Source organism: Enoplosus armatus, chromosome 6 (assembly GCF_043641665.1).
Source record: "Enoplosus armatus isolate fEnoArm2 chromosome 6, fEnoArm2.hap1, whole genome shotgun sequence".
Classification (NCBI taxonomy): Eukaryota; Metazoa; Chordata; class Actinopteri; order Centrarchiformes; family Enoplosidae; genus Enoplosus; species Enoplosus armatus.
In genome coordinates this window covers 13,450,872-13,476,500 of record NC_092185.1, presented here as the reverse complement: position 1 = coordinate 13,476,500, position 25,629 = coordinate 13,450,872, and the positions used below count along the sequence as shown (strand labels likewise).

Below are 25,629 nucleotides of genomic sequence, written 5' to 3'. Positions count from 1 at the left end.
CAACGTACTTAGCAGCACTGGGCAGGTAGACAGTGATCCTCCTCCAGTGTTTGTACTGGGTTGAGGTATAGATGGAACTCTGAGTATAACCAGCGCAACCAATAGCTGGGGGCACACACTCTGGGGTGATGAGAGACCAGTGATGACCACAGTCTGTGGAGTACTCCAGTCGCACACCATGGGAGAAGGAAGTGGACTTACTACAGCCCATACTCAGCTCAAATTGCAGGAATGATGAGCCTGACACCTCGAAGTCCCAGCTTTCTGCATATCTTGGCTTCTCTGTAGACACAGTGTAAAAGCAACACATATTTTTGGTATTTACTAGAACCTGACTCTAGTATCCACACCAGGTTACAATCAGTCTGTGATTTGTTCATTTTTAACAGGGGGGACATAGTCAAAATATTTTAGTTGAATATTTTGTTACAGAGGTGGCTTGGTCCGGCGGTGTATTTTCAGCAGCACAGATGCTACTGAATGACCATAGAAATATTATAGGAATATTACAGACAACAGTGTGTCTCTATGATAGAGTATATAGGCTACAATATAGTAAAGAACTTGGTATCTATAGTATATAGTTAAGACAAGGTTATAGATCCAAGACAAAACTGAGAGAAAGACGGGACTGAATGAAAAAGGCGTAATTACAAATCTGTCTGCTACGTCAGCACCATGGAAACATTATTTAACATTAACATTATTTTGTATACATGTCTATAAATCAACATGTTTCAGCTATTGGGAATCACTGAACTTCAGCACTGCTTTCAGTGTGTCGACGCTGCCACTGGGCCAAACAAAGCTCAAATAGTTTAAGAGGAACTACGCACAAATGTTTTCAGTGTACATATGTACGTGTTGGCATGGTGATTTTTCCAACAAAATTCATATTGTGTGTAAAAAAAACAGCTTCTTCTGTTTTCTTAATAGACTTAATAGGCAAGACTCTGAGGTCCGTTACATATGTTGAAGGATATCCTAATCTTAACAAACAAACAAAAAAAACCAAAACAAAGTGCCACATGAAATGAAAAGTGTGCACTGAAAACACAAAGTCAATACAACTCCAAATGCAAACATAGCCTTAAAAATAATTGGTACTGCTGAGTTATGAGTGAAATGTGTGCATGTTTCAGCACATATGAGAACAGCCATGGAGTCTGACAATCAGTGCTTTATGTGTTCACACAGGGACACGGGAGCTTTATGTTTATAGATGTGTTGCCAAATTGCTCGTGCTGTGCACGCTTAATGAATGGCCCCAGTTGTAATGTAATATTTGCGCAGAGTAAATCTGCTCACAGCTTGATGCAAGCATAAATAACAGGCAGGATGTTCATCCAGGTTTGCTCTCATTAATAATGCAGGACCCACGGCGCCACAGTAAATGGGTGATTCAATTTCAGCCCGTTGTGTGGGTAATACTGTGATGTCACTGTACAGCCATTTATGTGGTTTGTTGTAAGTGTGTATGTGAACGTATGTGTCGGGGGTGTACTAAATGTGCATATGTATGTACGTGTTTATTGTTTTATCTTTTACCTTTTTTTATCATGCAAAATCAACTAAGTAGTTCAGCTGTCAGTAACATCCTGCTTTATGTTCATTCACTTCAACGCAGTCACACGGGGCTGCTCACTACAAACACTGCAGCTTCACTGAAGCAGTTGAGTGTTAAGTGTCTTACTCAGGGGCCACTTGACAGTGATTGTTGAGGGAGCAGCGAGTTACTCCTTCACTTTCCATGCGCACACTTTCTGAGCCAGTCTAGGAGTTACAACTGACAACTCTGTACTTTTAAACTCTCTTCTCTAAATGTATGTGCTCATGAACAGTAATGCGTTTGTGTGACTCACTATCAATGGCCTCAGAGTTGAAGGTAAGTGCTGTATCCAGAGACAAGCAGTCCACAGTCACCTCCCCACCCTGAATGCGGTACCAGTTGTGCCTCAGAGGGGTCATGCCGTCGAACTTGTCATGGAAACCTGTTCGGGAGCTGTCGTTCATACCAATCAAGACATCATCCAAAGCCCACTGGGCAGAGTGTTTCCCTACAAGGATGGAGAGAAAGAAGTAAAAATGAAAAGTACTTTTATCATTTTTATGTGCCTTTCTGTAGTATTGTACTATTACACCCTCATTATGTTCTCACCTTGCTGTGGCTGCCACCACCGAAATACTGTGTATGGGGTTTTGGCCGCAGGAGGCAGCTCGATGGTCACTACTTGGGGCTCCAGGAAGGAACTAAAGTCCAGCTCCCTCAGGAACTGCCACTGTACACCATTGTTAGTAGAGAACTGGACAATGACACCTAAAATCACAGACGAAAGAGCTGAGTGAATAGCACTTTTAGGTGGGAAATAATATTCATAGACACAGACACAGATATGAGTAAATTTAGCAGGAAGTAAAAAGAAACAATATAATAAAATGCTATAGGATCTAATAACAGTCTCGAAGCCCTGATTATTACAGACAAGCTGTTTAGGAGGCTGGCAGAGTTTTATCTGACGCTGCAGAAACGATCAGACTGAGCCTTCAGCACCGCTGCAGGCTAGAGATCCACAATCTGCTGACTGATGAACAGGATAGAACAGACAACACTAGACTTTGATTCTCCTTAAAAAAACACTGACAATGAGGAACAGATCTGTACCTACACAGCCTTGGATCACAAGACTGATCAAAGACAAAGAGTGAGAAGGAACAGATGGAGACAAGCCAGTGGTGAAGTGATCAGATCAGATGTGGAGCTGCTATCTACAGACTGCACTGTTCAGGAACAACCACATGAATGCAGCAGAGGGCCTTCATACAGTATGTGATGATTACCTTCATTGCGGGAGCGAGGCCTGGTGCAAGTGGGCCCCAAACTCTTGCTGCCAATACGGATGTAGAATTGGACCAACCTGTTTGCAAACAGTAATAACTAAATTTCAATTTCACATTAAACAAACAACCACCAGCTGAACTGGTCACCAGAACAGATGAGAGATTTATAGGTGTTAATTCCACTCACCGTGTGTTCGTGGTATCTAGAGGCACTGTGTGTGCTTCCCTCCTCCCAGGGCTACTAAAGTAAAGAGCTTTCCCCTCACCGATGATGCCACAGCCGCCTCCAATTTGTCCCCCACTTAGGCTCTGCCAGAGTGGGCTCAGCTTCCCCTCAAAGCCCTCAGTCAGCTCTGGGGGACTCGCTAGAGATGGGACACAACTATCCTGCTCCACTATGGAAAAGAAAGTCATAAGATATAACACAAAGATGCATGAAAAATATTATCTTTATTATTTCTTTCAGTTTCATCCTTTTTCCTTCACTATCTGTCATTGTACCTGTGTATCCCATATCACAAAAGCAGACTCCAGAGATGCAATCTCCATGCCCCCCACAGTGGTTTGGACAGGGCTCAGAGATGTAGACACCATCCAAGGAAAAAGGTGGAGCATCTCTGTATATGCTGCTCTCCTGGAACCAACGGAACCTGGTTTTGCTGGGAAAAGGATTAGGTACAGAATACATTTAAATTATGCTCGTCAAATGCTACTAAAAATATTTTGTGTACAAATGAAAATGTATAAAATCACTTTAACAACAACAGATCCAATTGCATGCATGTTACCATAGCTACCTGGCTGCAACATTGCGTGGTATGACCACAGTGACCCTGGTCCACTGTTCATAGTCTCCAGTGTTGTAGACAGTGGGCTCTCTAAGCTCACGACCACTGCCCTCACAGACTCCTGCCCCTGGGGTTCCTGGGTAACAGCCCTCTCTCACCAGGGCCCAGGTACGACCAGCATCATGGGAGTACTGCAGCAGGACTGGGGCAGACGCACTGAACTCTGACTCACAGCCTATGTTCAACTGGTAGGGGAAACAAAGGACAGAAAATTAAAGAACAATTTAATGATTAAGTAGTATTGTGTGCCTGTTTTTCAACTTCGTCTTTTTTTCCTTTTTTTACCTTAAACTGAAGAGTGTAGCCAGGGCGCAGGGCCAGGTCTCTGGTGACGGCCACCCTATCCCCATCAGAGCGCCCAAACACCATAGCAGAGGGCGTTGGGGCACAGAAGGTGTTGTTGCTTTCCCTCTCCATGCCTTCATTACCCAGCATCAGCCACACACTCATCTGGTTCAGAGGGTAGTCGAATGCTGGCTTCTCATAAAAGTTCTGTATAGACAGAGGACAGGCAAGTTTATTGTAGTGTTTTGTGTAACAGGTACCAGTGTCTGCAGCAGAACGTATTTCTCATAAGATAAAGGGATACACTTCAGGAAAGATTCAAGATTTTATAGCTGTTCTATCTCAGTTTGGCTGACACTTTCCATTACAACAAAAGAAGTAATATATCAAGATGAAGCTGAAGCTGCTGCACAAGGTCAGAGCACAAATGATAAGTTAAAGGCAAACCTCCTCAAATATATCCTGACCTGTGGCAGTGTTGGATTGGCCATGGGGATGATGTGTTTCTCCCTCTCTGACAAAATTATGACATCATCAATTGCCCACTGGTCATAACCATCCCCAGAGTGAAGAGGCTGCCACCAACGAAACCTTGTGGAGGGCGTCTTAGAGGCTAAGGGAAGCTCATAGTGGACAAAGCTGAGAACGGAAGAAGAGACAGGTTATTCACAGTTCTTTTCCAAAGTATACAATCACCCCAGACACAGCTAAAACTCTTGTCCCATATAGACTACAAGAAAAGGTTAAAGCAGATGTTGTGCACTGGTAAATTTTCCCCTGTTCATGCCCAGATTTCTCACCGAGGCTTGGTGAAGTCAGTGAAGTACATCTCAGCAATGAGGCCCCAGCTGATGCCTCCGTCGTTGCTGTACTGCAACAGCACTCCTTCCTCCCTGCTGTCGGCCTGGTTACACTCCGCCCAGTCTCCGCCCACACGCAGGTAGAACTGCACAAACTCCGCCCATTCAGTGTCCAGGTCCCAGCTCACCAGCTGCCTCAGCCCAGCCTGACGACCACACACATATTTGTACATATTAAGTGCGGGATAATCAACAAGGAGCAGCACTACATAAAGTAAAGTAAAGTGCGTTATTTTTTATAACCATGGGTCAGGGTAGATGTCCCACTTATACTGTATAATGGCCACTTTCCAGTGATCAAAATATAAACATTGTTGGTATTGTGGGGCAACGCACTCTTTAAACAGAAACTTTGTTTTGCCAATATCTGTGTCAATCCTGGAATGAATGTTACTGCAACAAAAACACAAACAAACAGGAGAGGCTGTTTCCTGGTAACAGCTGCAACAAGTAGATTTCCAGCTGTGCGTACTAATTTAGAAAAGTGATGAGGTTGTTACAATACATCAGAAGAGTGCAGCTGACTCGAATTTCGAAAAGCCTCCATCCAATCAGAATCAAGTATTCTAATACATTATACATTTTCAGGGTAGAGGTAATTCAGAGGCCAAAGATCAGCGATTTTTGGCAGTAAAAACTAGAAAGGAATCAGAGATTACATACTGTACCTCTGCCATGTTTGCTCAATCATCTAAATTAGTTATTTCAGTAACACAAAATATTTTTACATTTTTAATCTAGATCTGGATTTACACCAAAAAGCAGAGGGACAATGAAAGGATTCATGTGCCAGATTTTTTTCTTAGAAGCATGTGTGTGTGGTTTATGAAAAAAATATGAAAATTCTCAAAAATGCTGCATTCTTGCGATGTTAAGAAATTGTTTAAAAAGTTCCTGGATCTGCGCCTGGATCTGGATTTGCACCAAAAGCCAAATCACTTGGTCCTTTGCCCGTGGCATAACTTTCCATCAAAACTTATTTTAATCTGTTAACTTTAATCTTGTTGGATACCCTGATAACTAACAGAAATGTTTACAGTTTATATGTTTTACCATTACTCACCCGGCTACCACAGTATTATATTTTGCTTTATATTATATATATTTTATTCCTTGAAGATTGCAAATCTATAGTAGTTTTACCTTGCTGAAGTACAATGACGATCCAGATGAGACCACACCACAGCCCATGTCAGGGGTTACCACCTCTCCACCAATCACCTCCTGCCATGTGGCCAGCAATGCATCCTGGGACTCAAAGTCAGAGAGTACACTGGAGGAGAGGGGGGCGGAGGGCTGGCAATCTGTTCCAGAGAAGCCATCGTCACACCTACAAGAGAAGACAGCGGCAGAAATTTGTGTTTTTTCTCTGGGTTCATCTATACTTTAATATGAATCCCACAAACATCCATCAAAAGATATTTATGGGCCTCCATGTTGAGTGATATTGAAAAAGTAATAAAGAACAACCTCAAGATGTTTAATGAGTGTGTGTGTGTGTGTGTGTGTGTGTGTGTGTGTGTGTGTGTGTGTGTGTGTGTGTGAAAACAGACCTGCAGTGTCCATGGTCACACCAACCATGTCCGTGGCACATGTTAGGACACTGCTGGCCGATGTAGATGTCATCCAGGGCCCACTCATCCTGCTCTCCATAGTAGTTCTGGATCCAGCGGAACCGTGTGGCACTGGACCTGAACACAGAGGGCACACACACACACACACACACACACACACACACACACACACACACACACAAACTGTTTAACTCTAGAAAATGAACAAAATGTACACTGCACTGATTAGTTATAATTTATAGGAAAGTAATATAATGTTATCAACAGTGATTGCTTGCATGTCAACCACACCATCATGTTATACTCACTAATCTGCTTCTCTACTGGGGATAGAGATTTGTGGATTTAGTGTTCTGGCAGGTAAAGATTAACCCTACCACATGTGTGTATGTCTATTTTCCTATTTGTGTGAATGTCAGAGAGAGGGCAAGATCATCATCACATCATCTCTGGTTAAGGGGTGTGAATGTGTGTGGGTACATGTTTGTGCATGTGGGTGTGTTTGGTGCATGTACAGCAATGACAAATGGTTGTAGAAGCGTAGATAGTCAGATATATTGGGGATTATATAGCATAGAGGTTTCCTGGTCTGCTGCTTCGGTGACCCATATCAACTCAGACCACCTCCTGATCATACAGAGCTGGCCACGACTGTTTTATTATCATTTACTGCCATGACCCTGTGACCTCTCATCACACCTTGCAGGAGATTAGACCACCTTTATTTAGGAGCTGGGGAGTCGAATGAAATGGAGGTGGAGGTCACAGTGCTTAGTGCGGAAGGTTTATGTGATTATTTGATTTAATACATGTGTGAGCTAGGGCTGTAACAGTACATATATTCCTCACAAACAGGATGACTGGGTCAGTATGGGACTTGATTCAGTTCTGCTCTCCCTTTAAACTGAGTAATCACAGTCTTATCAATCTAATACAATGTAATCACAGTCGTTGTATTGGCACAGGCAGAACACAAATTCAAAAGTTTGAGTTCATCCGACCAAGCTTTGGCAGTGTATCAGCTGTTGACTGTTAGCTAACACATGGTTGTCAGATTATCTGAGCTCATAGAGTGGCTAGAATCACTGGTATCGCAAACACAAATGAAAAGCCAGAGCTAGAGGAACCTGCCATATCATTTAGATGCCATATTTTTCCAGACAAGGAGTAGTGAACCAGACAGAGAGTGTCTCTGTCTGGTGCACCCCATTTGTGTTGGCATCTCTCGAGTGTGTCTGTTTAAAACGGACTGAGTCACAAACCCTTCTCTCCACAACGCTGTGGATATCTTACCATAATAAGTTGACTAAAAAGTGTTGGGTCCTTTCTGTATTCCTTCGAGTGTGCATAATTTTGTAATTGAGTTGGAGCAATACTGACATACTGCTTTTTGTGTTCTTTTAGATTGCTGGATTGACCAGATGTTAATGGCCCATGAGTTACTTTTTTTAGTGTTGATGTTTTTCAAAATAAATACAAGGAGATGTTATCTCTCGTTTTGCCATCTGCACCAAAAAACAAGCCAAACCAAGACCCCAAAAGTGTAATAAATATTTGAGATGTGTTTGTGTGTGTGTGGGGGGAGGGGGGGGGGGTCTTTGTTATCATGCATTACATATCATGCACATCTGAATTTGATTGTGAACAAAGCATTCTCCACTTTTTTAAAGCAGAGTTGGTTGTGAAATAGTTTGTGCACATGTCTGTAGCTGTGTATGGATGTGTGTGTCTATGTATGTAAAGTATGTGTGGACATGCAGCCATTAACAGTAATAGGTGTGGATGCTTCCAAGTGTCGTCTTTTTCAGCTTTATGTTATACATCTGACTGTATTTCAGGTGCATTACGCTTGTTAACTGCACAAAACAGCATGAAAATAAGATCAGATAACAAACTATCCCAGAGGGCACTTTCTTCTTCAATCTTTTCTTTTCTTCTGTCTATTGAACAGATGTGCATTACTTACCATGTCTTCTGAGGCAGAGACAGAGTGATGCGTCTCCAGTCTTTGAACTCTGAAGGGTGGTAGACACTGGGAGCTGTAAACTCAGAGCAGCTTGGCATGCCAGGCAGACAGGCCTAGTGAAAGAAGGGAGGGGTTTCACTACAATACACTTTTTATTGTATACCCATTTGGAGGAAAAGGAATTGCTAAATGTTGATTACTCAGAATTGATAAAACAAAGTTTTTCATTCACATTGTGAATTTTGTTTTGTAGCTAAGTTCTTCAGAAACAGTATGATAAACTGCAGACACACCCTGAGGCTGCACTAGCCCCACAGTGTATGCATATAAAAGGCTAATGCAGGATTATAGTGTCTCTGACCTTGAACACTGGAAGACAAGCAAGGATTAACAGTACAGGACTTTCAGCGAGTTGCATTCTGCACTTGCCAGATGACTGCATTTTCATGCACAAGGGAGAATTAGAGAAAATTCACTGATGGAGGACTCATTACGCCCTATTCAATTCCAAAGGCAATAAAAATCTTGGCAGATACTTTGGTGCCTTATGAATATTTATGAGCCAGTTGTGATCACAGAAAATCTTTGTTGAATCATGGGAAGATAATCTGCTTGCTGATTCAAGTATTGCCATGTATTTGCTAATAGTAGGATGATAAAAAGTAATTGCGATAATTTCTCATCTGAAACAAAGTGCCACATTTAAAGACTCTCATTATTTACACATTATTACTGAGGCTGTAATGGGTAAATCAATATTCATGATCATGAATAAATGATATGTTTGATCTCTCTCTACAGGATGACTTCTGCAAGTTTTCGTCATAAACAAAGGTGTAAGCCAGGCTGTGAAAACAAAAGGGATCAGATGGTAACAATCACTAAACACGGGGAACACAGTTGAATATGTTTCACGCTCCTTACCTCTTTGACCAGGTGCCAGGTGAGGCCGTGGTTGGTGGAGAACTCCAGGCGGACCTGAGTGTCAATGTGAGGGGAGGGCTCGCGGCCACAGCCCATGACCAATGAGAACTGTAGACTGTAGGAGGCTCCGATCTGCATTGACTGAGTTTCCACATAACGGATACTGGAGCCAGGGCTGGGCTCACCAGAGAAACTAGAGTAATAACATGGAGGAAGAGAGGAGATCATACTGTATGTCATATGCTGTGGTACACCATCTTTAAGCCACTGTGTGTATAATTTGTATGTGATTGTAGCATCTTTCAAATGGTTTTAATGGCAAAATGTTTTGTTTGTAGGAATAAAGACAATCCTGGTGAAAATAGGTGGCGTTATGTGTTGCTTTCATTACATAGACTCTGTGTGCCTCTGTGTTTTTGGGGTTACAAATTACTGCGGTAAAAAGTAACAAAAATTTGACAAACAAACTTTTCAATCATGTTCGGACCCAGTGGTCAACCTTTCATAAAATTAAAAACAAAAGCATTGAAATGCCGTTGACAAATACTGACCAATACAGTATTTGTATCAGAGCGTTAAGTCTCCTACCTGAGGGTCCAGTCATGCTGGCAGTAGGGCTGGACATGGCCAAGATAGAAACCAAGACTCTGGGTGACGTCCAGCACGTTGCTGAAGTCAAGACTTATGGTGTTGAACAGCACAGAGGTCATGCTGATTTCATCCAGGGCCCACACATCGTGACCACGACCTGAATGATATGGCTGCCACCAGCGGAACTGCACGCCAAACTTCCGAGCACCGGACGGGAGTTCAACTGACACGATCCTAGTTGGGTGAAAGAGATTATCAAACTGAACTTCATTGACATTTAATGGTAAGTTAAATAATGGTAAATACATAATGTACACTTGGACAATCTTAAATAGACTCTGACACAATGCAGATGGTCAATTTAACCGAGATTTATGAATACAGCATTTTATGTTGCTCTTTAGTTTCTTATAGCCCACTGTGTTAGCCACAAAGACATTTTTTTCTCTTTGTCAAGGCAAATTCCTTTATCATGTTGTTTTGAACATACATACATGTTGATACAGTAAGAACTAGCACTTGCATCTGCAGGTCAGATTGCTGTGTAGAACTTGTCCCTGACTCACTGGCCCCTGTTGACCTTTCTAGTGCTGATGAAGAGCTCTGAGACCCGGCCTGTGCTGCTGGAACCCAGCCCACTTTGTCTTCATTACACACATAGATGGCACTAACTGACTCAATGGGTCCCAGTGGCTTACACCTCCAGCACCTCCATTAGCAGCGCAAATGTGTGTGTTAATGGAGTTATAGTGTCTCTGTGGAATCATAAGCATACAAGCGTGTGCAGGCAGACACACACACTCTAAACATAGGAGGTACCTTGGCTCATGGAAGCCTTGGTAAGCATAGTGCTGCAGCAGCGTCCAGGTGATGCCGTTGTCTGAGGAGTAATGCAGGAGGACACCCTCTCCTGGCTGGTCTGGGGCAGGACATGAGCTCAGGGTGCTACGGCTGCCCAGGCGAAGTGTAAACTGTAGGTACCTTCAGAGAATGAAAGCAAGAATAATAAGAAAAAAAAAAGCAAGATGGAGTTCAGGCCAGTTGGAGAGAGAGGAAGAAGCAGTAGGGCATACAAAGTGTAAAAAAAAAAAAAAGGAAATGACAAAGAAAGAGAGAAAAGGGCAGGTTGATAAATGATAAGCAAAAGTAAGGTGACCAAGAATGTGTTCAGGCAGGAGAGGTGAGAGAAAGAGGGGTAAAAGGGTAGATAAACAGACAGTCATGCAGAGTAGGGAGGTGGGAGGGAGGTGGCAGGATGATGGATGAGATGATTAAATGAATGAGGACAAAATTAGATGAGGAGGTGGAGGGAAAGAAAGAGTAAGACAGAGAGAGAGTGAGTGAGAGTCAGAGTTCATATCCATGTATTCATGTTAACTGTCTATAGTTTTAATGTAGAATGAGTTTTTCTCCTCTTATGTGTTCATCTGTGTTTTGGCAGACACATTATCATGTATACTAATGTCATATTTATTATAATTTCCATTCTGTCTCGGTTGCCAGTCAACCCCCCCCCCCGTAGCTCTCTCTGTCCTTGGCTGAGCTTTGCTTTCAATAGCGGTGCAGTTTCCTCTTTCAGGCAGCTGTTCCCTCAATCAGCCAGGAACCTGGCATTAAATATGGCCATCAGGTGGCACACTGAGAACCGCAACAGGCATAATCAATCTAACACAGATGCCATATCTAAATTCATCGTTTCCTCTCTATCTTTCTTTCTCACATTTTCATCTCTCCTCTCATCTGCAGTCCGCCCCATGATCACAATCCATCTCCCAGCATAGGAACACAGAGTATGAGGGAAAGAGGGATGGACGAAGGAGGAGAGTGGATAGCCGGCTGGAAAATTTGCAGTATAAATCAGAAGTAAAGACACCTGATGAAGACAAGCCACCATTTTACAACTTAAACTACTAATGGCAAAATCAGCTGAAACAAAATGTGATAGTGTGCATGCTGATGTGCATGTATATGTTTGTACAAGAGCATACATGTGCATTCCCTCATGTTTCTGCTTATGTCTGTATGTGTATGAAACAGGTTTGTTTTTGTTTTTATATGCATAATCCTGTTCTTCATCAGTGGTTTCATTACCTGGCCTGGGAACTGTCTAGTGGAGCTGTGACCAAGTGTCTCCTGCTGTCCCTGTTGAAGACCAAGGCCTTGCCGCTGGCCAGCACCCCACAGCCGAAGCTGACCTCTGCCCCACGAAGTGAGGAGAAGCTGTGGTAAGAGGAGAGGCGTGGGCTGGAGAAACCCTCTGACAGGAAAGCTGGGAAGGTCTGGGAGGCAAGCTCACAGGCTGGACCACTGAAACCTGGGTCACATCTAAGGAGAGAAGAGGAGAGGAGAGGAGAGGAGAGGAGAGGAGAGAAAGGAAAGGTAAGAGGGGAAGACAAGAGACATTAAAAAGAGTGAAGGATATAAATGGGAAAAAGAAGACAGAGATAATGAAAATCCATTAATAAATCATAACCATAATACAATCTGATTAATTTTGAATGGTGATTGGTGCTGTAAGGCATTAGGTGGATAATGAGCAGACTCATTTTGAAGGAGAGACATTGGATTTATTTGGTTTAATAAAAAGCAGATCCTTACTTGCAGCCTGTGCGAGAACAATGTCCTCTCCCAGAGCAGAAACGAAGGCAGGCTGGACCAATATACACTGAAGCAAAACACAGGCATGAAGTATTTTTTGCATATTTGGCAGAGCTATAATAAAAATGTATGTGACACTGTATTTTGTAGGATTGGACCAGAAAGGAGGACGTTTTGGGGCTTATTTGTGGGGTCCAAGTAAACAAGAATGGCTTCTCATGACACTGAGTGTACCGTGTAAACTGTATATACAGTACCAACCATTGTCTATGGCCCACATGCTGCCCGCTCCAGTGCCGGATTGTTTCCAGCGAAACCGTGTAGTCTCTGACAGGGCAGCGTTGGGTAGAGGGATAGAGATTCTGGTCCACCTGGAGAGATAAAATACAACATGTATACATCCACAGTGACTGAGTGACAAAGATATATAAACAAGCACAGTCGTACACATACAGAGGTGCAGGCTCATTCATACCCGCTGTAGTTGTCAGAGGAGTAGATGGTGCTGTGAGGTAGATGGGGTCCAGCGCAGAGCTCTGGCAGACACTCAGTGTGGAGCAGAGACCAGGAGCGACCGTGGTTTGTGGAAAACTCCAGACTCACACTGATGAAAAATAACAGAGAACATCTTCTTCATCATCTCAACATTTTAATTTTCAATCTAAAATAGTGTAAAATGACTGAAGCGCTCTGAACTTAGATTAGGTAAGAGAGGGTAAATGACTCCACTGAAAAGCGTGTCCCTTTACAACCTCTACATTTTTATTAAAACTGAACTACGCAATTTAATACATTTGCAGCTTTGAATGGCACCAAAAGTTTGAACCTTGAGGAATTAAACCAGATATAATGTAACATGATCTTGTAACATGATGAACTCCTTGAACTCACATTTCTTATTCTTTGAGGCCAACTGAGCTCAGCTTTCTCTAGATGCTGCTATTTAAAAGCCAGTTTCCTGTGTGCACCAGTTACCATTCTTGACACCAGAATAACTGAGAGAATCTGGCATATCTCACTTGGCGTATGGCGGTCTCCTTTGTTGCAGCCCAATTTCATGATTTTTACAAAAACAGTGGCAATATTTCCACATGAAAACATTGCGTAACCTAGTCTTAAAATGTGTCACACCTGTTGGCAGGCTGGTAGGAGCCACAGCCTAGGTTGATGGAGAACTGAGCAACATGTGTGTGGGTGCCAGGCAGCACAGGGAGCAGCTGCATGAAGTCCACGGCCCATACATGGCGGTTGGCACCCCCATGTGACCGCTGCTCCAGGCAGAACTGGGTGACTGGTGTTTGTAGCTCAGTGGGCAGTGCCACCGATACCACTGCAGGAGTCTGAGATAGGAGGAACGGAGGATAGATCAGACCAGAGGGAAGACACTAATTAGAAAATAGTGAAAAATCACCATTTATTTACTATCACAAGTCCCTGAAGCACAAGATGATGTCTTTAAATTGCTTGATTTGTTTAACCAACAGTCTTAAGATATTCAGTTTACTATCACATAATACAAAGAAAAGCTGCTAATCCTCACAGATGAGAAGTTGAAACAAGTAAACATTTGGCATCTATGCTTGAAAAATGACTTAAACGATTAATCACTTATCTAAATACCTGCCGATTTGTTAATCATCTAATAGTTTAATCTCTGCTAGAAAAATATCATTCAAGTCTGGGAAAGGGAATGCGCTGGTTCAGCAATAAACATGTTTCTGTGAGAAACAGGATGATAGAGCGACTGTTCAAAGGTTTAAACATATTTTACACACATTCAAAAGCTATTCCAAAGTTGTCAAAAAACATTATAGTCAATCATTTAAAAGTCCACCACCATAACATGCTGCCACTTCATTAAAAGTTTTCAGATTTTATATGGTGGGGTCGTTGGACTAGAATTTAAATGAACTGTGATCAATTTACTGGTATGCAGTAAAGTGAGCACTTCAGGTTAATTAAAAGGTTTTAATAGAGTACTTTTTTTGTGTGTGAATATGTTGTGCATGTCTCACCCTGTAAGAAGAGTACGGAAGGGTGTCGAGCACCACACGTTCCCGTCTGCCTTCAGACCTTCCAAACAGAATCACGTCGTTCTCATGGGACTCTCCTGGATCACATTCACCACCACCTAAACACAAACACACCTCACATGTTTATATAATGTAATATATGTGCAAACAATATTGGGGAAGTCACCGCAAAGAGCAAGGTCATGTACACAACAATGTATTAAGTAAAGCTACTGTTGTTTAACCAAAATACATGACAAAGAATCATGGATGGAGGATTTCCATACCCATTGTGAAGTGGAAGCGAAGGTTTCCATAAGACGTGGTGTCGAGGTAGGGGGTGCACACTTTCCTCCGGCCCTCCTTCTCAAACACTAGTGCAGAGCCCGACTCAATCTCTCCACACTGGGTCCCATAGTCTGCTCCCTCTATGTCCCAGCTGAGTAAAGAAACAGACAGGGAAGGCTGGTTTAATAAGTGAAAGACGTTTCTCAACACAAAATGTTTATGTTGAAATGCATTATATTTATTTTGGAAAATAAGTGGTACCTGAAATTTATGAGGCAGTATTTCAACAACATCAATAATTCAAAAAAAAAAAAAAAAGCCATTCAAGCAATCAGGCCTCATGATGTATTACTTTTAAAAAAACTGCAATAACTCATCGGTAGCTCATATTTTTCGTAGTCAGATGGTTTATGGCCTGAATATAGTTTAAAAGTAACAACAACAATTCATTCTTGAGAGCAAGTTTAGTTAAAGAACGAAATTAAGCCTGAAAATAACAACGCAATGTATAATTTACAGTTAAAGAAATAGAAAAGGAAACAGAGGAGCAACATTTACTGTGAATTTTAAGCACTTAATCTTAAGACAAATATTAACCACAAATGACACTTTACTGACATAACAGCACACAGACAGACATTTTAGGAAGCAAACGCTTGTGTTTATAGATTGTCTCTTTGACACAGCATATCCCTCCGGAGTATTACTGAAGTCAGTTAACAGTTGCCATAATTCACACCTTGCCAGTAAACAAACACACAATGCCAGGAATACAGCATAAATCACCTGGAAGAGGACTTACACATACAGGACACAAACACACATATTTCTGCACAGTGGAGAGAGGATCCTCATTAGCACTGACAGAAGTTAACTCAGTGTGTCAGCCCTCTCCTGTGTTCCTCTACCTCCCCTCCCCTCTTTCTCTTTCCCCCCTGTTCCTCTCTATTTTCTGCCATGCAGTATATAATCTGGTGTGTCTCTGTCACAGCCAGTGTTGGACTAAATGACACTTAGTGGAGTGTAGCATCAACACAAGCAAAAACTCTCCCTGCCTACCTCACACATGTGTCAGACCATGACGCCTGATAGGTGAGAGCTAGCATGCAGTGTAGCATGTTGGCATGCTGAAGAAAGGTGTGAGGGTGCGGGGCGGCCGTAGAAACACACTCCTGTTTGAGGCCCTTCTCATTAATGGAAAAACGTACTGACAGACCTGCTGCATGAGGCCTGTTAATTACTCTCTGGCAGTAACACTATCTATCATCTCTCCCCTTTTATCTCTCTACCTCTTGCAGTGCTTCTGACAGTGTTTCCTTACTGTCTGCTGTCCAGTGTGTGCGTGTGTGTGTGTGTGTGGGTGGGTGTTTCACTCAGAACAGATGGGCTGCTGTCTCTGTAGCAGTCAGAGGCATGGCATTCACCTGTGTCAGCCCCCAAGCTTGACGTAAACTTGTGCTACACGCTGCATGTCGCATCACTTGACATATGACAAGTGACAGGTGTCAAAGCACATGCATGTATACACACACAGAGAAATACCAGAGCCCTGATATCCCGCCAAAATCCTCCCCCTCTGTTAACTCTGTCTTTCCTGGCTAATATGTAGCCTGGTGCTAAAGTCAAAATTATAAAAACTGACCATAAATCCATTAAGGTTGTTTTATTGGGTTATATTGTTTTTTATTTCAGTTTAAGGTTGTTTTTGGTTTCTTTTAAACCTTTATGGTTTATGGCCTATGGTTTTACTATTTACTACTAGCTTCATTTTTGTGGACTAAACTCCCCCTCAGTATCAGGTCAGCTGAGTCAGTGCCACATTTTAAAAAGCTTTTAAAAACCTGTAAATCTGTAATGATTGGCATTTTAATAATGCATTACTCCAGTGGTATTTTGCGGTTTGCATGATATTTAGTTTTAATTGTCTATTTTGAACTTGTTCTGTAATTGTTTTGTTGTGTTTTATATTATTATATATTTGTGAAGCACTTTGTAACCAGTTTTGAGAGGCAATAGAAATAAAGATTACTTACTTACTTATTTAAGACACATTTAGATAAAATGATCCAGTAAAAGAGGTAGGGGAAGACATGAGATCATCATCATGACTTACTTCGAGGGAGGGCTTTCAAAGTCTTCCTCCCAGTAGCTCCTTCCCTCCTCACGATGCAGGTCAATGTCCCTGGTGGAGGCAAAGCTCTGGCCAACTCCCTCACCACCATGGAAATACAGGGCGTTGCCCTCGGACTGACAGGCATGCTGGCCAATAAGAACACAGGTGTTAACACATGCAACCAGTAACCACTTTTGCAAAGCAGTGAAACACTTTGTCTGTCTTTCAAGCAACAATGAGTTTCTTTATTAATTTGACTGGTCATTAGGATTTCTATTATATTTCTAACCACAGGGCTTTGACCCTTTGTGAATGAAATCCATGTATAAAGTAGGGAATCCATGCAAATGTCTACCGGTTTATCAGTAGACATGTACCTTAACGGTAGCTCCGGGGAAGAAGAGCCAGTTGGCAGTGTCTGGAGGGTCCAAGTTGTCCTCCATGAGGGGGGCTTTGTGGGCAGCATTGACCAGCAGCATGTTGTCCAGCCCCCAGCAGGACTCATAGCCTTCAGGGCCTTGGGGGGCCTCCTGAGACCAGCGGAGACGAACGGCATCAGCCCTGGACTGATGTGGTATGGGAAGCAGGTGGATGACAGTGCTGCTGTTGGTAGGGGCTCTAGAGGAGAGGAAAACATACAACATGAGGGTCTTGGTGAATGTGTGTGTAGTGGCTGTGTTTATGTGTGTATATAAGTGTTACATGTTTATATGTTAAATAATCATCATTAATCACTAAAATAAGACTGGAATAGCCAAATATGGAGAAACACTGCATGCCCTTATGATGGGAGTGGAACTATGTAACTGATATATGAGTTGGTTTCTGTGTCTACACAAAAGCATAACATGCACTTACTGCAGCTAAATATTGTAGTTAGAAGACAGTATCACTACATTATGCCTCTGTTTGAGAGCTGACTAAACAGATAGATAGGGATGAAAAACAGGGGGATCATAGAGACACAAACAGGAGAGGAATGACAAATTGAGAGGGGGAGGTGTGAATGAGGGAAAAAAGAGAGGGCGGGCGTTCATAACAGATGGAAGGACTGTGGGATGGATGAGGAAGAAGGAAGAAGAGGAGAGAGAGACCTGATCTTCTCCAGTGTGATCCAGTCATCTGAGGTGTTGGCGTTACCACTTAGGCTGTATGACACAGTGATGCTGGGGTCTGAGTAACTGAACCGGCAGGAGCCTGAGCCTGGGCAATACAAACACACAGAGAGGACAGACATATATGACAGTTCACACACTCTTGTTGAGGGAACAGCTAAAGAATGTGCAAGCTAGTTTCCTTTTTTCAACAATTGAATTTTATCAGCAGGGCAATGATCCTTCGTATGCCCTGAGGGGCAGCCAGGCACGGTGTGGTGGCTTCTTCTGACTGATTGCTCCCACATTCCCTCCCTCAGCCAAGTGGAAAATGATGTCTAAATGGTGTCATGGTGGAACTAAGTGATCAGCAGCTTAACAGAGCTGAGAGAAGTTATGAGGCGGTATGAAGGGGTTGGGCAGAGGTTATCGGAGGAGAAATGCTGATGTAGGATCAAAGACTCTATAGCTCGATACAGTTGGTGCATCTATGTATGAGTGCCCATATTGTTGGGGATTTCTATTTGAGTTTGTGTGGGATCAGAATATTTTTGCACCTTTAAAATGCGGGTTTGTGAGGGTGCTGTGGGAGCTGGCGGGGTCAAAGGTTGCTAATGGAGGAAGCAGGCTAACTCCCACATCCCCACATTTCCTCTCCCCATCCTTGCTCTCCCCCTCCTCCCACACCACCTGACTGTGTGCTGCATCCATGTCAGGTCAGTGTCCCGCTGTGCTGATCCATCCCCACTGAATACGGCCGTGCATTAACCTGCCACAACCTGCTGCACTGCTCTAATGAACTGACCCATACACAACATTACAGCATTACAAACTCATGTTGATGACCTGCAAACCAGAGCGCAGCCAGACAGAACAGGAGATGGGAATATAGAGAGAAAGACAAATACAGGAGGGTGAGTGAGGGTGAGAGGGGTTGTTGCTACTGTATATACTCTTATTTCCTCTTGGTCGCATTCCCATGAGAACTGGCGGATGCATGTAATGGACATGAAAAATACAACACCTCTAAAAACTCTGCCATGGCCTTCTGGGTGTCTTTCCAGAATATTGTAAATCATTCATTATTGTGATAGGAGAGGCAGAGGAGAGAGAGAGAGAGACACACACACACACACACACAGAAATACACTGTGAACCAGTTGGCTTACTGACATGTAACAGGGCAAAAGATGCCTACTTCTTGAGGATGACAAAGGGATCTATTGTCCTGGCTGGAAAAGACTGTTGCACGCAGGGCTACGATATTTAAGCAGGCTTGAAAAGGTCTCATACATAAGCCTGTTATACAAATTCTGTCTCAATGTAGTTATTGTTTGCAATGCGTGCAGAGATTTAATACTCACCCAGGGCAAACTGCAGAACTGAGGCTGTGCTAGTGTTGAGAGGTACAGTAGTCTGGGGAAGATACACAAGGTAATTTAGGATATCACCCATAAATAATCAGATCTAGTTTAAGTTTGAAATAATATTAACTACTAACTCAGGTGGAGGCATTTCCAATATGATCTGTTGCACTAAAGCAGCAAGAGAAGAAAATGATAGGCTGTGTGTGCAGGAATGTATGTTCATGATGTTGTGTTTGTGACTATCTGTGTTTCTGTGTTTCTGGATGTGCGCGCTTGTTGTGCTTGACAGATGATCTGCCAGGCAGCAGCATCAAACATTTGGATCAGGGACAGACAAAGCGACTGTTTATCAGAGAAGTAAATGGAATCATGAGGCACTAAACACTTCTCTGCTGCTGACTGGCTTTCATCTTTTACAGCAGAATAAACTGTCTGAAATCAACTTCATAAAGAAAGACAGAGGGCATGAAAAGGTTTGGTAAGCAATCATGAGTGTATGTGTTGGCATGATGTGTGTGTGCCACACTGCATGTCAGGCAGTATCCTGATACTACTGTATTTTACTGTAGAATGATCATGGTATGATATTCATTCCTTTGTGCTCCTTCTGTTTTCACTTTAAAATGTAACATTATGCAGGCCATCTTAAACGTCTGTGTCCTGCAGCGGTATGAGAAGTCAGTTTTGCTGGAGCAAAAGCTGTTATGTACAAGTTATATACACATTTCTGTAACCTGTTGACACAAAGAATGAAAATAGAACAAACAAATCATGAGACACAAAACTACTTGCGTGTAAGAATTGATATTTCCTCACATTTTAAGCCAGACAACATTATGCTTTTCACCACAAACATGGGGCAAACATTTGAAAATTTGGAAATTGATCTCCATGTTTACTTTTAGTTGTTGTTTTGTTGTTGAGGTGGGACTATTTGGTCAGATATATTTGGGCATGTTTAGTCATGCTTAGCCTAACACATGGAAACAGATCAAACGTGTGATTTTGTTTCATCTAAGTTTGCAGATGCACATACATGTTTTGGATTTCTTACTAATATTTTAGCTCTCACTATAAATGGAATAGATAATAATAAATTACAAAATGTGTTTTTTAATTGTTGCTAAATCCATGCTTTTATTCTGCAATACATTTCCAGCAGCTACATTTGGCCAGGCACATTTCCAGCCCTTTACCACAATCAGACATCACCTTCTTTGCTAGAATGGCACAGTAGTGTAGACATTTGTGGAGAGTTTACAGAGATACAGATGTTTAAACATGAGATTCTGCTGTGGTCACAGCTAGTATGCTGTAATTTACTGTAGTTGTGTGGTTGTGGCTACTGAGTGGTTGGTTTGGATGTATGGTCAATGGGCCGTAAAATGTAAAGCGGTTGCAATGTGGTCAAACATGGCAGTTACCAGCTCTCGCTCTCCAAAGGGCTCACAGAAAGTGACCGCTCTGCCATGCATCAGTACACCACACTGCTCTCCCACCTCACAGTTACTGCACTCAGACCTGCGAGGGTAGGAGAGGAGAGGAGAGGAGAGGAGAGGAGAGGAGATTGAGTTACAACGAAAGCCTAAAGTATCAAAGGGGAGCACTGAAAATGTAGATAGTGATTGCACTCTAAGATTACAAGACAAGTTGTTTCACCAACCATATACTCGAGTCCAGCTCTCCTTGGAGGTTGGAGTCAAAGTCGTCACGCAGCACAGCATGTTTACCATGGAGCTCCACTACACAAACACGTACACCATATGCTCGCAGTTAGACACAACTTGTATGATACCTTGTCTTTTTCATGTTGTAATTACCTGTGTGATTATAATATCAAAAGAAAAGAAGCAACAGCATGAAATGAAATTCAGACTCACCAAGACTTGGTCTCAATGGGGACTCAGTTGGAGCTGAAACAGAAGAGAAGAGTAATAGAGAAGAAAAGAGTTATACAGTGGCAACATGTCGCATGTGCAAGTATAGTCTGCCAGTCTATCGAATGCCTGGGCCTAACTAGCAGGTTACTTTTCGTGGGCAGATCAAGAGCTGGAGAAATGTTCATGTATTAACAAAAGTAAATGTAAAAGTCAAAGTAAATGTGACTTCACAGACTTTTCATATCAGTGCTGTTTTAACTGCATGGATAAAGTGTGTATTGGTCAGTAAGTACAGAGAAATAGGCCCACTCTTAAATCATTTGTGAGTGAAACAAACTTCCTCTGTGTCCTGGCCGGCCACGGCTGCAGTCTCCTGGCTGCTGATGTTAATTCCTTTCAGTAATGAAAGGCCGGGCGGCCATGATTAACGGTTCAATGCCAATTAACCGCCATCCTCCCCAGAGGCGCCTGTGTGCTGTAATCTGTGGCCACTGCCTAGCTAACACACTCAACCATCAATCTCTCTCAGGGGATACACAGCTCTGAGAAGAGAAGGGAGGTGAATGCATGGGGGTAGTAAGTGTTAAGACTTAATGAATCAAACATGGCGACAACACTGACTCTAACTCAATCACTGAGAACACTGAGTATGAGTATGGGTGTGCCCTTTGTGCTAAAAAAGATGGAGGAGGTAGTGAGGCTTAAAACTTTATAAATGAAACAGAGGATTTTTTGACAGATTAGTTTGGTGGAAACTATGTTTCATTAGCTGGAACACAGACACAAAAGCGACAGGAAAGGTGAGACAAATAATGCAGTTTGTTGGATGTCATTTACTAAACTCTGACTTACACCAAAAAAAGGGTTCATCAGGTGATAATCACATTCGAGAACATCCCTGTTGGATATCTAACATTCAGCCACTATGAAAATAGAGTAAAATGCAATTTGCACACTGTTACTGTCACTCGTGAGTGGCACAATGGCTTTAACCTAAGCGAACATGTCACGCTTCAGTCCCTTTGAGCTTCTTTTCTCTGCTCTGGTAGGTGGGTTTTTTATAGACAGCCTTACTCCAGACTGAAGAGAAGGATAATCTACCACCGTATTCTCCATCCAGGATGAGCCTGCCCACCTGATAAAACACACTAAGATAACACAGTGAGGACTCATTCCAAACTTTCATTTCAAGTTATTTAAGTCTTTCCTTGAAACCTTACAGCAGTTCTAAAATTCCCTCTAAGAGAGGGGCTTGCATTTGAGAAAGCTACCTTAAACCCCTCATAAACAACAGAACCTGAATCAAGAGAAGAGGGATTATCAAAAAAAGGTTTCTTACTAACCTAATAGCTCTGCAAATGTCTTTAATTTGAGCTCAAGCTTCACTTTTGTTAGTTGCCCTCATTTCTTCCTATTGGATCCAAATGCTGGGTACTAAGAAATGGATTTACTATTCACAGAGATGGTAAAGTTTTATGCTGACTGTAGAAGTTGAAGTCTTAGTGGCCTGTGTGACAGAGCTGGGGGGTTCAGTGGCTGCGGCTGTTGCTGCTGCTCTGGTAGACCCTGACGCTCAGCTCAATGGCTGGAGCTTGGGCTTGACGATGAAGCCCATTAAAAGCAGATCAAAGGGCCTTCTTCCTCCCTCTCCGTCTCTCTTGCTCTCTCCCTTCCTCACCCTCTAATCCTCCAATGTCTGCTGATTCAAAACATGTTTAGAGGAGCTATCAGCCCCAGCATGTGTAACTCTCTCATGTTTATTGCGCCTTAATAACATTCTATTAACTATAATAACAATGAAATATGCAGTTGTGTGCTCAGTTTACATGAGTACGTGTTCATTTTACATATTCAACCTGAAAAGAGCATGTACTAAAACACGATTCCTGGTAATCCACTCTCTCAAACTGACATACAGTAATAAATGCTTGGTTGGTATTCTGCTCTCTACAGTCTTCTCCCGTCTCTCTCTTAAACAAACCCTTCTAAATCGTTCTCAGTCTTTCTAGTGAGGCCATTTGGCTGGAGAAAGGCCCAAAGATTTTTTTTTTTGGGTGGATAATCCCTTCAAGCTTCCAAAAAGGCCTCATTTACAGTTTTCTTTCACCATGCTTCATCACGCTCTCCTGCTGTCTCTCTCACTTTCCTTCTATCACAATCTCTCCCTCCTGCCTACCCCTCCATCCGCACCCATTCTGTCTCTCTCTGCCTAACCCTCTGCGCATCGGGAGCAGACAGTGGCGCTCATTTCACTTGGATTAATCCCCTCTCACTTTCTTAAAGACTTCAATTACTGCCTCCTCTATTTGCGGCTCATCTCTGCTAATGCCTGTATCTCCCTGGCCAGGGCTTATGCTCACAAGCATGCAGAGGGACACACACACATAAAGAAATGCACACATACACACATGCGGCTTCGCCTTCCACAGCTGACCCAACCCACTCTGCTGTTTCGCTGCTATGCACGTGCACACGTATGTGCACATATAAACAGGAGCAACCAAAAAAGAGAGTATTCTCAATAAACTACACTGGGACTAAAATCGGATGGTTGCTGATGAGCAGGCTTGGGGTGATACGAGGGGGGACTAAATGAGCATAAGCTTTGGCAGACTCAGACATTTCGGCACAAAGAGTGCAGGGCACAAGTCATGTTAAATCTTCTCCCCCTCTTCTCTCCATCTTCCAGCTCTAATCTCCTCTCTCTCCTCTTTTTCTCCCCACCCTGTAAACTGCACCCACTCTCCCAATCTCCCTTGTTCTCCTCTCGTTTGCTCTTTTTCCCTCCGTCTGACTCATATCCTTTACGACGTGAACCGTGTTTGAAGTTGAGTTGCTCCTGTCTAACTGGCGGTTGCAATTACTGACTCACCAGGACACAGGATGTTGTTGTTTTTCCTTCTACAATGACTAGAAAGAAATGGTTCTCCAAGGTCAGATTGCAGCCACTTCACTCCACTCAACGAAAACCAGGGCCTTTGTGTGAGCTTCAATTGGCATCATTACAATAATCATAGGTGAGTGGAGAGGAGACTGGCAAAGAAGTAAGACTCACTACTATTTTCCAATTTCCGTTTTACCCTTTCTAACTGTGTTTTTAAGTAAATGTTTAATCCAAGGTAAAGAAGAGACATGTTTTTCTTCACAATAGTGAGAATTAAGGAGTCTAGCAAAGTGTCTAAAAACAAGAGGACAGGCTTGTTTAGCATGAAACTTCTTTACACAAACAAAATAGCAAAAGAGGAAAAATCTTAATGGCAGAAGATCAGAAAAGAAGACAAAGGAAAAAACAGGAGAAAAGAGGGCTAGAGGACACAGTCAGGATGCAAGAGGGGAATATAGACTAGATAGCGAGGTCTCAAGGTTTCTTGCTGGTGAGCGATGAGGGATGGCAGGCGAGCTGGCGTTCAGTCAGGCAAGCAGGCTGGCTGGCAGACTGGGTGGCGAGGAAGTGGAAGAGTGGAGGCCACCCGTCCCTCCTCTGTTGCGCTGTGATCAGGCGTCCCTCAGGGAGCAGTGGCCTCTTTGAGTTATATGTCCCTTTAATAATCCATCTGGGGTGCAGTGCACTCGGCCAGGCCCATAAAGACCTGATTTATTCCCTCGCTGGAAATGAGAGGACCTGGCGACACTGGGCAGAAAGCAGGGACTGCTGGCCCTGCTGTCAGGAGATAGAGCTGATGGACGACCTGCAGTGCCATTCAACACCCACAACCACTCCACCCTTTAGCACAGAGCACCCTTTACTAGCCCACCTCTGCCTCTCCTCATCCCCAGCCTTGGCTTCTCTCATCTGGGCTTAATAAGTATTTTTATGGTTGCTCAGTAGGAGCAGAAATGTACTTCTGTTTCATCCTCCTGCCTGTCTGTTTGTATACTTGCAGTCATTTAAAACGGTGGTGGCAATTTGCATTTTGCCGCGTCATGCTTTAAAGCATTTCTAGGAGCCTGTCCAAACAATTTGGCATTGTGCTGATTGCTGCCACAAACTACTCCGTTGTGCTGTGCATTTCATTTGGTTGCAGCAGAATTTGTCAGACTTTTGTCTTCTGGATCCACAAATAAGAACAAAATTGGGATTTTTTCTGTGGTGGTTGTAGAGTGAAGTAATGGGGTATAGATCAAAGCAAACTGGAAGGGAGGTTGGAGGGAAGAATTGGACGTCGAATGAAGGAAGGGTGCTGGCACAGTAGAAAAGAGCTGTGAGAGCACAGGGGAGAGCAGTGTGTCTGGGACCAGGCATCCCCCAACACTGCCAGACAGATTATTTTACAAACATATACACACACACAAATCCAGCCTTTGCTTATGTCTCAGCAGGCTTTTAGGGACCCCAGAGTGAAAACATTAAAACAAACACCTGTCTCCGTGAACTTGCAGGGAGGTTTTCT

General features: G+C 42.9%; 1 protein-coding gene across 1 annotated transcript in view; it reads right to left on the bottom strand.

Annotated features, from left to right (window-relative positions):
* The window catches only part of LOC139286581 (reelin-like), an 87,982-nt gene that overhangs the window by 14,634 nt on the left and 47,719 nt on the right, over nt 1-25,629 (bottom strand). The window contains exons 5-34 of the mRNA XM_070907436.1: nt 21,239-21,271; nt 21,022-21,100; nt 20,783-20,879; nt 19,356-19,407; nt 17,992-18,100; nt 17,275-17,515; nt 16,898-17,043; nt 14,784-14,935; nt 14,500-14,615; nt 13,616-13,824; nt 12,960-13,088; nt 12,746-12,855; nt 12,485-12,551; nt 11,978-12,211; nt 10,706-10,867; nt 9,884-10,120; nt 9,296-9,488; nt 8,372-8,484; nt 6,385-6,522; nt 5,975-6,161; nt 4,772-4,977; nt 4,439-4,610; nt 3,972-4,178; nt 3,636-3,871; nt 3,340-3,497; nt 3,026-3,233; nt 2,839-2,915; nt 2,159-2,317; nt 1,863-2,057; nt 9-282 (exon numbers count right to left, since the gene is read on the bottom strand). Coding sequence (XP_070763537.1) covers nt 9-282; nt 1,863-2,057; nt 2,159-2,317; nt 2,839-2,915; nt 3,026-3,233; nt 3,340-3,497; nt 3,636-3,871; nt 3,972-4,178; nt 4,439-4,610; nt 4,772-4,977; nt 5,975-6,161; nt 6,385-6,522; nt 8,372-8,484; nt 9,296-9,488; nt 9,884-10,120; nt 10,706-10,867; nt 11,978-12,211; nt 12,485-12,551; nt 12,746-12,855; nt 12,960-13,088; nt 13,616-13,824; nt 14,500-14,615; nt 14,784-14,935; nt 16,898-17,043; nt 17,275-17,515; nt 17,992-18,100; nt 19,356-19,407; nt 20,783-20,879; nt 21,022-21,100; nt 21,239-21,271 — 4,696 coding nt within the window. The remainder of the gene's footprint in view (nt 1-8; nt 283-1,862; nt 2,058-2,158; nt 2,318-2,838; nt 2,916-3,025; nt 3,234-3,339; nt 3,498-3,635; nt 3,872-3,971; nt 4,179-4,438; nt 4,611-4,771; nt 4,978-5,974; nt 6,162-6,384; nt 6,523-8,371; nt 8,485-9,295; nt 9,489-9,883; nt 10,121-10,705; nt 10,868-11,977; nt 12,212-12,484; nt 12,552-12,745; nt 12,856-12,959; nt 13,089-13,615; nt 13,825-14,499; nt 14,616-14,783; nt 14,936-16,897; nt 17,044-17,274; nt 17,516-17,991; nt 18,101-19,355; nt 19,408-20,782; nt 20,880-21,021; nt 21,101-21,238; nt 21,272-25,629) is intronic.